Genomic DNA, 15,526 nt, shown 5'->3' with positions numbered 1-15,526 from the left:
GGGTTCAGGCTTTCTTGAAGAAGCACAATCGATTGGAGGAATTTGACAAGGCTTGGGCCTCGATTGCGCCTTACCCTGGACTGGCAGTACCGAACAAGGCATATCGTGCCACAACCCAATGGCAAGGGAAGGAGATGAGAAATCTGGGGCGGGTCGTTCTTGGAGCACTCGCGGCTGCTTTGAGAAACCCGGGGGTGGCTGTCAGGGGCGACTTCGCAAAGGCATTGAAATGTGTACGAGGCTTAATCGACTTCCACTTAATGGCGCAGTATGGGAGTCATACGACGAGCACACTGAATTATATGGAGAGCTATCTCGAGGATTTCCATAAGCACAAGGATATCTTTTTAGAATTCCGGGCGCACAAGAGGACGGTTAAGGATGCGAGAGATCGGACAAAAGCTGTGAAGACCTCAGGCTCCCAGAGCGCTCAGCGAGGTTTGGAGGAGATTCGCGAGATACGGGAAAGGTCTCACTTCAACTTCATCAAATTGCACGTGTTAACGCACTATCGGGAACATGTCGAGCGCTTTGGGAGCATTCCCCAGTACTCCACCGACATCAGCGAACTCGCCCATGTACGTCAGATAAAAGAGGCATACGGAGCATCCAACAAGGTCGATGCTGCAACGCAGATACTGGACTATGGGGGGCGGCGGTTGGCGTTAGAGATTCGAATGCTGAATCTGAAAGACATTGTTGGAGGTCCTGAGAGCACTGACGACATCCTTTGGAGCCATCGAGATAACCTGAAGGAGTTACTTGAGATTTTTAAAATCGAAGACCGGAAAAAAACACCAAATGAAGGATCCATAGTAGAAGGCCGGCTGCCTCTAAGGCGTCTTTGCAACCCCTCCACGAAATCGGAAAGACTTTTCAATATTGCGGATGGACTGCAAATAAGCCATACCACGTTATATCGCCTGATAAAGGAGTATGCAGAGGATGCGGGATGCTCTCAAAGCTTTGCCGGAAGCTCTGAGAGCATTTTAGAGCGCCGGGTAGAGATGTTCACATGTTTGCAGGTTCCGATACCAATCTTCCAAAGACCTGAGGTGTACGAGGTTCACAATATCAGGTGTACGGGAAACGCGGCTTTTAGGAAAGGGAAAATAAGAAAGGATTGGGTATGGGTGTCGGTAGCGTCCTCAGAGGAGTGGGGAGTGTTTCGGGACGCTTACCAGGACGTGTCGAGGCTTTGTTCAAGCTGCGGGACAGTGGGGGGCGAGCACATAGACTATGTATAGTGGAGCTACTCGAGGCAAAGGATCGTGGTATCGCTGATAGCTCACATGGGCTCCTGAAGGTTTGTAGGAGGAGGAGGAAGAGGATGTGGGTCGTTAATATTCGGAGTATATTGGGAATGGCCCATTTGTTTGAGGTGGAGACTGGTAATTGGTTGGTAAATACTAGGATAGACTTGCGTACGTGGAATGAATTTAGTTGAATACTTGTAAAGCCGTGAGGGCATTCTTGAGTGCTCTAGGAACGTTAGACCCAATTGGACTCTCTAATTCAAAATTCGTGTCGTTCTGCTATGCATGCGGATTGGAAGAAGGAGGTAAAGTTTCGGCCGCTCAGTATCTGAGTCTGGCTATCCAGCAAGCTCGCTCCAGGAGGTCAATGCCAGTCCATGTTTGCTGCTTATGCATGGACATTGAGCTTTTCAGACGAGCCGTACCATGGCCTCAACCTCAAGGCTAATTATGCCTTTCACGAATCGACAGAAACATACACGTCCGTCAAAGGTTGGGTAGTCGTCACCAGTATACAGGACAGTGCTCGTATCAGTATCCCGCGACTGACCGTACAGCGGCGTTGAGGATACCCACGTTAGATATCTTTTGAGGGACTGGTGCGGCCTTCCTATCCTTTGAGGACGGTGTATCAATCCAAAGGAGCCCAAATGAGGGTTGCCTCACCTTGAGTGGGTATGACGAATGCCTCAGCTCTGTGAGCATTGGTGAGTGCTCTGGGAGCACTCGCGGAAGCCCTCGCGGGAGCGTTCGCGGGAGCGTTCGCGGGAGCATTCGCGGGAGCATTCGCGGTGCCGTGAGAGCATTCGCGGTGCCGTGAGAGCATTCGCCGTGCCGTGAGAGCATTCGTCGTGCCGTGAGAGCATTCGTCGTGCCGTGAGAGCATTCAAGAAAACTGTGAGAGCATTGGGAAGTGCTCGCGTGTACTACTGACGTAATCAAAAGAAGCAAAAGTTCCTAGGTGCTGTGGGCGGAGTCACTCCATCCTAGCGTCTCCGGAGGGGGAGGGAATCTCATGGCGGCCCAGGCGACCAGAGGATTGGCGAGTGCCCTCCGGACGTGAGCCATATCTCCTGGTGGTCCCAGAGAGTGGGACGGTCCTGCGGCGGAGCCTGGCGCGAGGGTTGTACTCTGGCGGTGCCGGACGCGCTGGGCGCTCGTGGCGCAGAATGCCCGCCAGGACGTAGGGGCTGCGCCCTGGGTAATAGGCGAGCTTGCTAATGTCAGCGAGCGGTGTATTGGTATGAGCTCACCGAGGTTGGATGTCCTTTGCGTTGGGACCCGCAGTCGTCGGGACCCTGGATTCGGTACCCTTTCGTTGTCGGACCCCGTAATCGTGGGACCCTGCCCAGGATTTGCATGGCGGGCGCCCTCCAGCGCATGGGAACCCTTTCCCCTTTCACGGGCGGTCCCGACGAGGGGGTCCCGACGAGGGTCCCACGATTACGGTGGCGTGGTCGCCGGCAGAGTTGAGCCAGCCTTATATTGATACCTGTCGCTATTCATACATTGAACAAATTATAACTCTCAACCATGAGATTGTTTTCCCTTCCTTAGGCTTCAGAGGCCGTTGGTGTAACCTTTGCCGCTTCACCTAGCTCCCTTGCACTCCCATCCAATCATAGGGAAAGGCCAATATTGTCTACCTCCTAAGCCCGACCGTAGCTCGATCTCCTTGAGCCTTGCGATGGACCATTACCGCCATCCACGCAGTGATATCTGCTGCCAATGCCTCGTCGTCTGCCTTCTGTCCCACCTTCTCTTCAATCGTTTCTCCTATCACCTCTAGAGTGTCCACTTCTTTCGGTACACTTCTATTCTTCCATGTAACCATCACCCTAGAATGCGTTGCTTGACATTCAAAAGTCAGCAGGAGCCTTAAACAGGGCTAGAGACGCGTTACAGATGTTATCTATATTCTGACTCACGTTGAAGTGCACACCTTCTACGTAATCTCCAGTTGTACAAAATCAGAGTTCAAACCAGATCCCAGGGGAGAACATGTATATGAGTTCCGGAAATATACCATCGATGAAATCAGGATCCTTGGCACCACGCATCTTTTCGTCTTTGTAATACTTCAGAAATATCATGTACAGGATTTCTTGAACCTGTAATTGCCAACTGCCTGTCTGAAGTCCACTGGAGCCTTCTAAAATGCTAACCGAAAACAATAAATCTTTACCGAATACTTGTCAGGGTCACTAATGAAACCGTTCTTTTCGAGTTAATAATTGACTTTGTTGGCCCATTTATCACCGGTAAGAAGCAAATTCATACCATAGAGGATACCCTCCGCCATATAGTATTTGGTAGCATAAATAAGGTTTAATCTCACTTATAAAATACAATTTAAACCAAGTCGCACAAGCAAGGGCTCCCAAAAGCTTCTAGAAGGCTTTAAACGTACTCACGTATGTTCTAGAACTTTTAGTCAGATTTGAAGTTGTATTAAAATGATTGTTTGCTTCTGGCCAAAATCTTCGAATATTAACTATAAGACAGTCTAGTTGTGGCCAAGGCTCCTCAAGCAGTATATAACACTTGAAACGCTCTCCGGTGTTTTTAATCATTATTTTGTATTCTGACAACGTTTTATCCGACCCGCCAACTGACTCTGGTACAGGTGTTCAGTGTTCAATAAAGCTCGTGAGTGATGTCCCTGTAGAGCACCCAGAGAAAACAGTGCAGCTCCAGAGGTTCAAGGGAGTAAGCGAGACACGAGGATCCACGGGGGATTTGAGGAGACAATTCACCTTAGCAGCTGTCTCTAGAGACAAGTAGAAATCTCTGGAGACATACGGTAGCTTTCTGATGTAATCTGATTTGTTGATAAACTAAAATTTCAAGTTCCTCTTGATAATTTATGGTTTCAGTTGTAATCATGCTTAGATAATTGGATTGATTTCCGCCCTTTAGACTAATATCCAGAGGGTACACCACTTGCTCGCTTTTTTATCCTTACTCCTCCTGTATTACTCCCGACTGCCCTGGTTGTCCCAAGGATAGATTAAGTGGCCTGACACCTCCTGACTTTGCCAGATCAGGTGCTTTGCAAGCTGCCTCACGCCCGATGTATAACTTCCTATGTGTCGGTGCCTCATTCTCGCCTGATACAGACCTCTTCACGTAACCAGCCTCTGGTATTCACGATTCTCCCATGAGATTACCAAAACATCATTTGGAAGACTATCTCTACTGCCTCCATAGCATACTCGACTGAACCTTTAGCATTGGTCTATTCAAGACCTTGATACTCCACCTAATACTCAAATGATATGCTATTTAAATATCCTAACTTACCCTAATACCATATATGGAGAAAAACAAATACTCCACTATCTGCTTTAGCACTCGCAATTGTTTTACACATCCTGCTCCAACTCCTTTCAAAATCCCTCGCTACAAGTAATCTCAGCTACTCTACTTCCTCCTCCCCCTCATCTTCGGTGTCAATACCGCGAAGTTGGGCATTAATCACTTTGTATTGTTTGCTGTTGGAACCATCCCGATCTCCTAAATCACTCGTGGGTGTTCTCTAAACATCTCGGAATTTGTCAAGATCCGCAGCCAACGCTTCATCGTCCTTGTTAAAACCGTCATCCAATAACACCTCAATAGTTACTCCTTTTTATCTCCTATCCATTAGGGTCATCATTTAGAATACAACTCGCAATACCCGAATCTAGAAGTATCATTCCTTTTCTCAAATGTTATCTTTAATTACCTCCAAGGTTGCTTCCCGGTTCTGTTTATTTCTCACCTTCGATCCCTTCTTCATACTTTTGAATGTTTCTACTCGAGTTTGGATATCAGTTGGGCAATCCCGTATAACCCTAATAGCTTCCGGCATTGCTCCCAAGGCACTCGCCATATCAATCAGGGCATCGGGGCATAATTACTCACAACGCTCTCATTCTTTTACTGAAAATTTTCAGGCTTCAAGTAACTCCCTGTAGACTACGCCCAGTGGCCTTACTAGATCACTGTCAATATCAGCCAAATGACGACAGGGGTTATACGCTCTAGGAATTCCGGATCCCTAGCCGCTAGCATTCTTACCCCATTGAAGTATTTAAAATACAATATATGATATTTCCTGTAATGACTGCTCACAAAGAGCTTTCCAATTACTTTGCTACTCGGTTAAGAATAATATATCCGGTAGCTGGGAGACGACTTTCCGTTTCTAGAGTGCATGAAGGAAAAATTGATATAGCAAATAGAAGAGTTATACTAATGTAGATAAATAAGTGCTGAGGGCCTAGACTGTGAGAGTATTGGGAGTGCCCTCTGGGATGCCATGGTGCTCCCTAGTATGCATTTTGACTGTTTACTAGAGTGGGTACTGCTCTCATTTGTTTACGTTACGTATTACTTTTGTTCCCCGACAAGTTCCTCTCTGAATTGTTAACCACTAATACTGACTTATTAAAAAACCTTGATTGGAGAAATAGAGTCCAACCTGTACCACGTCCACCGATACGTTAGAAAAGGTAATTACCTCCGCTACCACGGCAGTTGGTTTCCTTTCAATGTTGCCCAGTGCTATCGCAGTGGTTGGTTGGACTGTATGAGGTCTCTTTCCAACAATCTGAAACCTCTGGATGCAACATTAAGGCCAGGGCCTGAGGTTCATCATACGGTTCATCCTCATGCTCTTAAGAGCTCTCGTGATCGTTCTCCGGAGCATCATAATAGTCTGAGTGGTGAGTATCGATTATTTCTTCCGCCTCAGATACCTAAATTGCCTTATGCTTCTTTTGTGCTTCAAAATTGTCAGTATGATACTCGGGGAAATGAAATTCTACCCACCGAGGACTGCTCCTCCCAGGGGAGATTTCGGGAGAACCGAGGAAACCTTTCCAGGCTATTTAGGTAACAGTTGTCAATTAACTAGTCCGAGTTCGCGGTGGCAGTGGGGTTAAGAGTAAGGAAGAGATCTTACACTCATTAGTGTCTCCATCTTCTTCAAATCGTGTTGGGAGTCATAGGCGCTTTAGTACAGGCAGTGCTGTACTGGAGGGGTACTTGGAGGAAGTCGTTCTGATGACTGTTAGGAATATCCAAAGTGCTCTACAAGCACTCGCGATATCTTCAATTAGAAATCAATTCTTGACGAGAAAATCTGCACCGCTGTATTCATATAACAGGGATCCTCCGGTGTTACAATTATTTCCGCACTCAATCGAATCATTATTATCACTTGTTTTACTACACTTTCTGAAAAGGTACCGGGTTCTTTTATAGGAATTTAGCAGTTTGATTCCACTTTGAAATAAGAGTAATACAATGACTACCTGCACTAATCTAACCAAAACATATAGTTCAGGTCTATTCCGACGTTTGATTCCTGGAGGACAAACCTTGAGTAGATGTAGTAATATCGGGGTCTGTATGGTTCATTGTATGGCGTTTGTGTTCTGCGAAGATGAAGAATGGTTGATTGTTCAGTTGGGTTTGTTCGATGATAGTATATTAAGTTGATTGAGCTTGTTGGGTTTCGGCGAAGGGTGGGGGGGCAATAATTCCTGTTGTTAGGATTCTCAAAAAGCAGATGTTCAGGACGCCTTATTACGAGATGATGGATATACCGGGACGGTTGGGGACAGGGGAGACTCATCAAAGTCTTCTTTTCCTGCCTGCAGTGCTTGGTGGGGTAGAGGGGTGTAAGAGGGTTGTGTATAACAGGTTATCAGTGTTTTGCTACGGTTACAAAGATTGTTTTCCTTTGTTAAACAAGGAATTTGAGAGAGATAAGAGTTCACAATTCAGGGACAATAGTGTCCACAACGTGCCATACAAATAAATATGCGATAAGATTTTAGTATATTCGGCGGTCTACTGACATACAAGATTTTAAGTTGTTAATATTATATATCACAATTTAGTTATAAGTATATTTGAAAATTTTCTTTAGGTTTCGGGGTTAGTGACTCTCAGACAAAACTAAAATGTTTCAAAAGAATTCAGTTTGTGTGTCGGAAAAAATAAGCCAGTAAGTTACCAGAAGTAATCCATTTTCCTAAAATTTTGAGAAACCCTAACATGGTGATATGTAAAACCAGACTGCAACAATACAGAATATGGAATGTCGGTCATAGATTGTCACTCACATATTGGGTTTCTAGTATTGCGAATATCATGATCCAAGATTGAAATCCGAATTACTGTTAGAAAACACACCTGGGCGGTAAGCTGAAAATCAGAATCTGAGTCGGTCCAATAAAACGCACCGGAGTCAAGGAGTGGGATTCGCCCAATGCGGTAACCCGGAGGTCAGAATCCGAAATTCATATATTCCATCGAAGCGGAGGATGGGGAAACTCGGCATCGTAAAATTTCGAGCGCCGTCATGATCGTGAGGTGGAGACGGTGCGTTCGGTCCCATGCAGGCATCGATCGTGGTACCTGACCGGTGAGTGACGGCACCGGAAGTGCTGCAGGACAGGCCGCCAAGACTCACAGTGAGTTACCCTACCCAACAGCCCCCAATCACCACCTACCCCCTGCCATCACGACCACCACCCCTGGTACCTAAATATTTGACGATGGCGATGGACTCTGGGCGGCCTGTTTAATCCGTAGGCACGGAATCGGGAATTGTGGGGCGACGGTTCCCGGGCAACCTCAAGATCCTGTCCGACATTCTCCTACTAGAACCCTACCTAACGTCCCTGCTCTTTGGAGGACTGCAAATATTTTCAAAGGCTTGGTATTCCTATTCTTCAACCAACCTTTGAGCTCCTCTGCATCCGTAATTTGTATCTCAACCAATCAACCAAGAGAAATAGCTATCGGGGAGATGTTATCAATTACAAACCAGATAGTCCTGGCTGCTCTGCCGGGTACGGTGTACTTCAGGATCGAGTTGCATAAGTAGGGGAAAGTTATCTTGGTCGAAATTCCGATGAAAGATGGTTCGTTCATGGGATAATCCCAGACATACGCAAGTAGTGAAATAAGGATAAAGACTGCCCTATACCATCGGGGTCCACCACGGTAACCATTATGGAAGATCACACGAGTACTGTGGGTACTGCAAGCTTCTTTCCTTTGCGATAGGGTCTTTCAGCTACCTGACCACCGCCGTCATTATCATAATCACTATAAGTGGCAGCCTATTTCAACTGATAGTCTTGATAATTTATCCTTCGTACCAACATCCACGATGAGACACTGTAGAGTACTTGCCAGTGCTCTATGGACATAGGCATCATCCACAAACCAAATTGTCGGAAAATTATTGAGGGAGGGTTAGTTCATTAAGTAAAGGTATAGGGCATTAAACGCAGCCAATCCGGAGGTATTTTTATTGATCCAACCTACATTTTGCATTTCCATTTTTAGGCCGTTGCAGATGCTGGTGTACAGTTTAGGTAACTTAAATGAACTTAAAGTCATATTCGCTTTAATTACTTAAACCATCTAAAATATTATCAAACTCAAAAATATCTACTAAACACTTAAAAATATCTTTTAAACAATAAAAAATATCTCATGGACAATCAACGATTGCTCAAGTCTAATCCATCTCTTTCATAATGTTAAAGGTTGGTCGACTAGTTAGGATGGACTTGCGCTAGAAAATAACTGAGATGGGTGTCGGGGCTTGAATGTAGGGGTCGCCGGTGCAAGAGCCTTCAGTGGAGCAATAACGGGTGCTGGTGAGGGAGTAGTGGAGCCTCTTGAGCCTGTTGAATAGCATGTTGCTGGGTCTATTGTTGGGCCTGTTGTTGTTGGCCCTGTTGAGCGGACTGCAGTAGACTTGAACCGAGTGAGAACTTGACCTGGGATTATGATCTTCAGGTCAATGTTCTATCGAGGAGGACTAGGAGGTGTTAGTGGGATAGCACTAACCCTAAATATTGTCGTCTATACAAGGGGTTCTGGTAAAGAACTGATGTGTTCTGAGCGAGGAGTGGATACTGATGCTAGCGGGCATTTTGCTGGTCCTGTTTCTAGGTCTTGATTGTCACTTATGTATGGTTCACAGAATTTGGACCTAAAGTCAGGAAAGGAGTTGAAATCAGTTAGGGCTACTCCTCATTTACTTGGAAAGATCCCTTCAGTGTCCGATGGAGCTAGCTTAGTACTTGGCAGAGTCTGGTGTTCAGTCCATATTAGTGGAGGTACAGGGTCTTTTTTTTGGCTCTTGTTGATCAGGTTGAACCCGGAAAGCACTGGTAACTGTCTCGAGGAATCAACTCCGCTGTTAATAATTAGTACTTCTAGTTTATTGCAGGCGGCTTCGATTTCTTTTTTGGATTTGAGGACTTTGGTAGCTGCGGTTGTGAATATTGTTTCTGGGATATAGTTATCTTTGTTTGTGTCCTAATTGGCGAAGAGTTGGCAGTCAGGATCTTGGATTTTGAAGTTGATTTTGGTTCTGACATTGATGGGTGATTAGCGGATGACTACTTCTCTCGATAACTAGTTCCCTTTTGATTTTTGTGATTTTTGATTTGAACAGTAGGTCACCTTTAGCTTTTTGTTTCTGCTTGTTGGTGACTATTGTGAATTTAGTCCCTGCATTTTGGGCGGTGGTGATAGCGTATGATTTGTGTTCGCTACTGAATTAGGCTGAGTATAGGGCATAAATATTTCAAGTTTCTTCCCTTTATCTGATAGGGCAACTCAGCCTGCAGCTGGGGCTGGGGGGTTTATGATCTGTCTGGGTTGGTTGGAATTGTTCTGTTCAGTCTGGTTAATTGAGGAGGTTTGGTGTTGTAGCCGGTGGAGGTTCTCGTTTATTTTGTCAAGTTTCTTGATTATTTCGAAAATTTGTTTTGCTGGTATGTCGAAGGTGTGTTTCAGAGCCCCATTTTGTTGGAAGATGAGTTGCTTGCTGGCAGTGTTATCGCAGTTGATCTGGTTGGTGTTTTGTTGGATCGGTTCAATAGCGATGGTGAAGGCGTTACTAACTACCCATAATATATAGTTCAGGTCTATTCTGACGTTTGATTCCTGGAGGACAATCCTCGAGTAAATTTAATCTTATCGGGGTATGTATTGTTCGTTGTATGGGGCGTGTCCTACGAAGATGAAAAATGGTTCATTGTTCACTTAGATGTATTTGATAATAGCAGATTGAGTTGATTGAGCTAGTTGGGTTTCGGCGAGATGTGGGGGGGCAAAAATTCCTGTGGGTAGGATTCTCACAAAGCAGAAGTTCACGACGCCTTGTTGGGATATGACGGATATCCCAGATCGGTTGGGGGCAGGGGAGACTTGTGAAAGTCTTCCTTTCCTGCCTGCAGTTCTCGGTGGAGTAGAGGGATGTAAAGGGGTTGGATATGGCAGGTTATAATGTTTTGCTACGGTTACAAAGGTTGTTTTCCTTTATTAAGCAAGGGGTTTGGGAGGGATAAGAGTTCATAATTCAGAGACCAGAGTGACAATAACTTAACGTACAAAAAGATGTTCGATAAGATTTTATTATATTTTGCGGTCTACTAACATACAGGATCGTATTTGCAAAGAAATTTTATCAGTTTTGTTAGGGTTGTAATTGTTAATGCTATGTATCAGAATTTAGTTTACGGGTATATTTGAAAATTTTCTTTAGGTTTTGGGGTAAGCGGCTCTAATATAAATCTGAAATGTTTCGAAAGAATTCATTTTGTGGGTCGGAAAAATATAATCCAGTATATTACCAGAAGTAATCCATTGCCTTAGGGATTTTGAGCAACCCTAACAAGGGGATATGCAAAACCAGACTGCAAAAATATCCAATATGGAATGTCGGTAATGGATCGTCACTCACATACTAGGTTTCAAGTATTGCGAATATTTTAGTCTGAGATTGAAATCCGAATTACTGTTAGAGAAAACACCGGGGCGGTAAGCTGAAGGTCAGAATCCAAGTCGGTTTGATAAAAAACACTGGAGTCAAAGAGTGGGATAGGCCCGATGCGGTAACCCGGAGGTCAGAATCTTAAATTCATTTATTCCATCGAAGCGGAAGATGGGGAAACTCGGCACCGTTAAATTTCGAACGCCGTCAGGATCGTTGGCTTGCGACGATGCGTTCGGTACCATGCAGGCATCGATCGTGGTACCTGACCAGTGAGTGATGCTGCCGGAAGTGCTCCAGGACAGGCCGCCAAGACTCACATGGAGTTACCCTACCCAACAGCCTCCAATCACCACCTACGCCCCTGCTATCACCACCATGACCCCCGGTACCTACATATTTGAGGATGGCGATGGACTCGGAGTGGCCTATTGAATCCAGAGGCATGGAATCGGGAATTGTAGGGCTACGGTTCCCGGGTAACCTCAAAATCCTGTCCGACATTGCCCTACTATATATACTCTTTTTGATCGCTTGGGTTATTGGTTTTCATTCCTGTACTGTTTGATTGTTGTTGAAGGTATGGGTTCAGGTGTTCTCCGATTAAGCTATTGTTGATATCCATTGCATATGGGTGACTGAAGAATCTGTATTGAATATCAGTTATGTTTCGAATATATTAGATCTCTGGTATAGCCTGAGAGAAAATCAGGAGTTTACAGAGTCCAGTGTCTCTGTTATACGTTATGTATATTTTGTATGGAGTTTTTGTCAAAAGTATCTTCGACATGTGATTCATCGTAATGACAACAGCTGTGGGAATAGAGAAGAAACCTTTGTCTTCCTTTACTGGTATACTTATAGTGGGCTTGAATATTTTATTTATCGAAAGGGAAGTGACAAGTTTGTATGTCTCTAAAATGGTGGACTCTAACAGCAACATCTACATAAGATGAACTTTGCCAGTACTTATATAGTTTAAAATAAAATGTTCCTGATACTAGGTACGAACATAAAACCAATGTATTTAAATATTCATTGAGAGGTTCTGTACTCATTTTTTTCCCTTATTTCAGTCTATTCGGCGACTAAATGATATCACAACAATAAGCTGAGTATCAGTGTATAGTTTATGTTCTTTTGGGATTTTCGCCTATTGCAGCATATAAACAGATATACGTACTTTTTACAACCTCAAACCTTAAAGGGATCTGTTACTTGTGCTCACTGAATTTCTTGATTTGTACAGAAGAAATTGAAATATACAGTTTAAACAACATTATTGTAATGCTTGAAAGGTGTATGGAGACTACTCAACGATTAGCTACTTAGATTTATACTGATATACCGGAGACGTTATTAGTAAAATGTAACACAGGAGATATGGCTTTGCCAAAAACATGTGAACAATCTAGAAAATCTTTCCCAAATAATATGGCATATGACAAACATGTTTGGGCAATAGTCTTTAATCGTTTTTATTGATTAATGAGAATGAGTCAGGATCGGTTTCATATACTAAATGACTCACGATAAGAAAAAACTGAAGCGGAATAGGAATACAATCTTTCTGCTGTAGTTCTAACGAATGCGTAGGGGACCCATCCGAGTCAAGAAAGCACTAAGCTTTGAACCTCGGAGAATCTTTTCGTAACATTCCACCGCAGTCCTACAACCGTGTTTTTTCAATGCAGTTGCAGCTACAAGAAGAAAACACCAGATTCAATGCAGAGCCATATGTTGGATAAGCCATTACGACATATTGGAAACCTACCTGATGGCTCCCATGTTGACCCCGCAGGAGTGATGGTCTCATCGTTGTCACCGACAGAAACTGCAGATGGGGCTAAATCTAAAACTATTCCGGGTTTGAGGATGAGAAAAACTGGAAATGCCAGTAGGGAGAGAAATACTGGTGGGCTGTTACGAACCACTACCGCAACACGGAGGAAGCATGAGTCATCGGAAAGTGCCGGAAGTTTCTGCGAAGGATTAGTAATCGGGTTGTTTCTTCTTTCTTATATATAGGGGTGCTTGCCCCCTCACCGTCTACTTCTTTCCTTACGCAACATCTTGTATTTTACTTTGAGTTATTACTTTGGGGGATTTACTTCGCTTCAATACACTTCTTTACTCTCCGTCCACGTTACGTCTGCTGCCCATCATGCTCCTCGCATCCGCCGTTATGTTCCTCGTCGTCGCCCTCGTGGCCCTCTGCTCGCTTACCCCGCTGTTCCCCTCGGCCCCCTCGCCGACCGCTGTCTCCTCCGCCCTAGCGTGGACCCTTGTCCCTGCCCTCGGGCACACCGCTGACTCCACCCTCGCCATCGTGCGAGCCTACGTTCTCCTTCCCAGGAGCCCCCTAGTGTCCTTCGACCCCCTTGCCAAGCCCTCGCACACGGTTCCTTACACTATGTTGCGTGACTTATGGTCGACCGACACCCTCTCTCCGAAGAACACCAACACACTGCTACCATTCGCTTACGCCGCCCTCTTCCTCCCAGCCTGGACAACAGCCTATCTACTCGGTAGACTTCTCCCCCGAGCTAGGGAGGAACCATTCGCCGACCAAACCCCCCCACTATTGACACTCCGATGCACTCGACGACTACAACGCCTCCTCCTCCAACGTGCTGCCTCTTTTGGAAACCCTACAGGAAACGACCCGGGTTGGTGTTTCCTAACACTAACCTCCAGGGACTTCCACCCCTACCTCATCGGCATCGAACCATACCCATCGCCTGTCAAAGTCTTGAATACCCTTCATCGGTTAGGAGCACCACTACTCCCTGCCCTGGTCACCCGTCATGGGGGCACAGCCCACGTCCCCAACGCCCCCGGCGCCCACACGGCCACACGACTCTTACGGACGAGAAGGGTAGGAGCCAAACTCAAAATCGGACAACTACACCACCCCGGCGACTGCGAACCCTTTGAAGTACCAATACGGCTATCTCGGAACAAGGACGCGCTCCAGGCGCTGGTGGACACCGGAGCCACCGGATATGGGTTCATTGACGCTTCCTTCGCCAAGGCCCGCGGATATCCCCTCGAAGAACTAGCGACCCCAAGACATTTGCAAGTGATCGATGGACGAGCCATCGCCTCTGGAGCCATCACCCACTGTTGCAAACTCCGCCTCGAGATGAACGACCATGTGGAAGGGGCCTCCTTGTTTGTCACCAAGCTCGGCGACGCGAAAGTGGTCCTCGGACTCCCCTGGCTACAACACCACGCTGCCGAAATACGGTTCGCCGACCGATCCATCTCCTTCCACGCCGAACGCTGCCGACAGCACACTGCAACTCTCTGGACCTCCACCCTCACCTGTCCCCCATTGACCGCCTCCGCCGCCACCCTGCCGCCCCCGCCGATACCCCCAAGGCCAGCCACCCCTCGCCGCACGATTACCTTGTCCGCCGCCCGATTCCGCAGAGAAGCACAACAACCGGACAACCAGCTTTTCCTCCTCGCAGCCCGAGCCCCAAGCCCAAACTCATCGCCGTCCCAATCAACCGATGAACTGGTGCCTGCCGCTTACCACCAATACCTCCACCTGTTCCAGGAATCCGAGGCCCAAGCGCTCCCCCCCCACCGGTACATCGATCACGAAATCCCGTTGATGGAAGGCAAGCAACCACCCTTTGGCCCCCTGTACGGCATGTCCTCGGAGGAACTAAAAACCCTGCGGGAATACCTGGATGACCAGCTAGCTCGAGGGTACATCCGTTCATCTTCGTCCCCTGCAGGAGCTCCCGTCCTGTTCATCAAAAAGAAGGACGGATCCTTAAGGCTATGTGTGGATTACCGCGCCCTCAACGCAGTCACCATCAAGAACCGCTACCCCCTGCCGTTGATCAACGACACCTTGGACCGATTAAAAGACGCCAAGGTATACACCAAGTTGGACCTCCGCCAGGGCTACAACCAAATCCGAATCAAGGAAGGGGAAGAATGGAAAACAGCCTTCCGAACCCGGTACGGGCTGTTCGAATACCTGGTCATGCCATTCGGACTCACCAACGCCCCCGCTACCTTCCAGGCCTTCATGAACGATACCCTCCGAACCCACTTGGACGACTTTTGCACGGCGTACCTCGATGATATCCTGATCTACTCCAACACGCCCGAAGAACACCAGCAGCATGTCCGCATTGTCCTGGACAAACTACAAGCCGCGGGCCTCCACTGCAAGCCAGAGAAGTGTGAGTTCCACGTGGATTGTACCGAGTACCTGGGGTAAATCATATCCGGCGAAGGGTCACCATGGCAACCGACAAAACAAAGGCGATCCAGGAGTGGAAGACACTCACCTCGGTCCACGACGTACAGGTCTTTTTGGGGTTCGCCAACTTCTACCGAAGATTCATCCGCGATTACTCCAAGGTAGTATCCCCCATGACGAACCTGTTGAAGAAGGACGCCCCGTTCGTATGGACAACCGCGGCGGAACACGCTTTCGCCCAACTAAAGG

At 46.6% G+C, this 15,526-nt stretch overlaps 4 protein-coding genes across 4 annotated transcripts; 2 read left to right on the top strand and 2 right to left on the bottom strand.

Moving 5' to 3' along the window:
- Positions 1-134: 134 nt before the first annotated feature.
- On the top strand, positions 135-1,247 carry LAJ45_05447 (uncharacterized protein; the record flags this gene model as incomplete). The annotated part of the gene is made up of 1 exon (XM_046115018.1): positions 135-1,247. The coding sequence occupies one exon, from the start codon at positions 135-137 to the stop codon at positions 1,245-1,247; it is 1,113 nt and encodes a 370-aa protein (XP_045972055.1).
- Positions 1,248-1,666: 419 nt separating this feature from the next.
- LAJ45_05446 (uncharacterized protein) lies at positions 1,667-2,142 on the bottom strand (the record flags this gene model as incomplete). The annotated part of the gene is made up of 2 exons (XM_046115017.1): positions 1,667-1,866; positions 1,923-2,142. 2 exons carry the CDS (start codon positions 2,140-2,142, stop codon positions 1,667-1,669), a joined length of 420 nt encoding a protein of 139 aa, XP_045972054.1.
- A 71-nt stretch (positions 2,143-2,213) lies between these two features.
- Positions 2,214-2,617, bottom strand: LAJ45_05445 (uncharacterized protein; the record flags this gene model as incomplete). Its single annotated transcript, XM_046115016.1, has 2 exons — positions 2,214-2,453; positions 2,510-2,617. The coding sequence occupies 2 exons, from the start codon at positions 2,615-2,617 to the stop codon at positions 2,214-2,216; spliced, it is 348 nt and encodes a 115-aa protein (XP_045972053.1).
- A 10,848-nt stretch (positions 2,618-13,465) lies between these two features.
- LAJ45_05444 (uncharacterized protein) lies at positions 13,466-14,574 on the top strand (the record flags this gene model as incomplete). Its single annotated transcript, XM_046115015.1, has 2 exons — positions 13,466-14,466; positions 14,529-14,574. 2 exons carry the CDS (start codon positions 13,466-13,468, stop codon positions 14,572-14,574), a joined length of 1,047 nt encoding a protein of 348 aa, XP_045972052.1.
- Between the last annotated feature and the right edge of the window lie 952 nt (positions 14,575-15,526).

The sequence above is a fragment of the Morchella importuna genome (genome assembly GCF_003444635.1).
Source record: "Morchella importuna strain M04M26 chromosome Unknown Morimp01GS014, whole genome shotgun sequence".
NCBI lineage: Eukaryota > Fungi > Ascomycota > Pezizomycetes > Pezizales > Morchellaceae > Morchella > Morchella importuna.
Note: the sequence above shows the minus strand (reverse complement) of the source record. Positions and strands in the feature narration are given on the sequence as shown.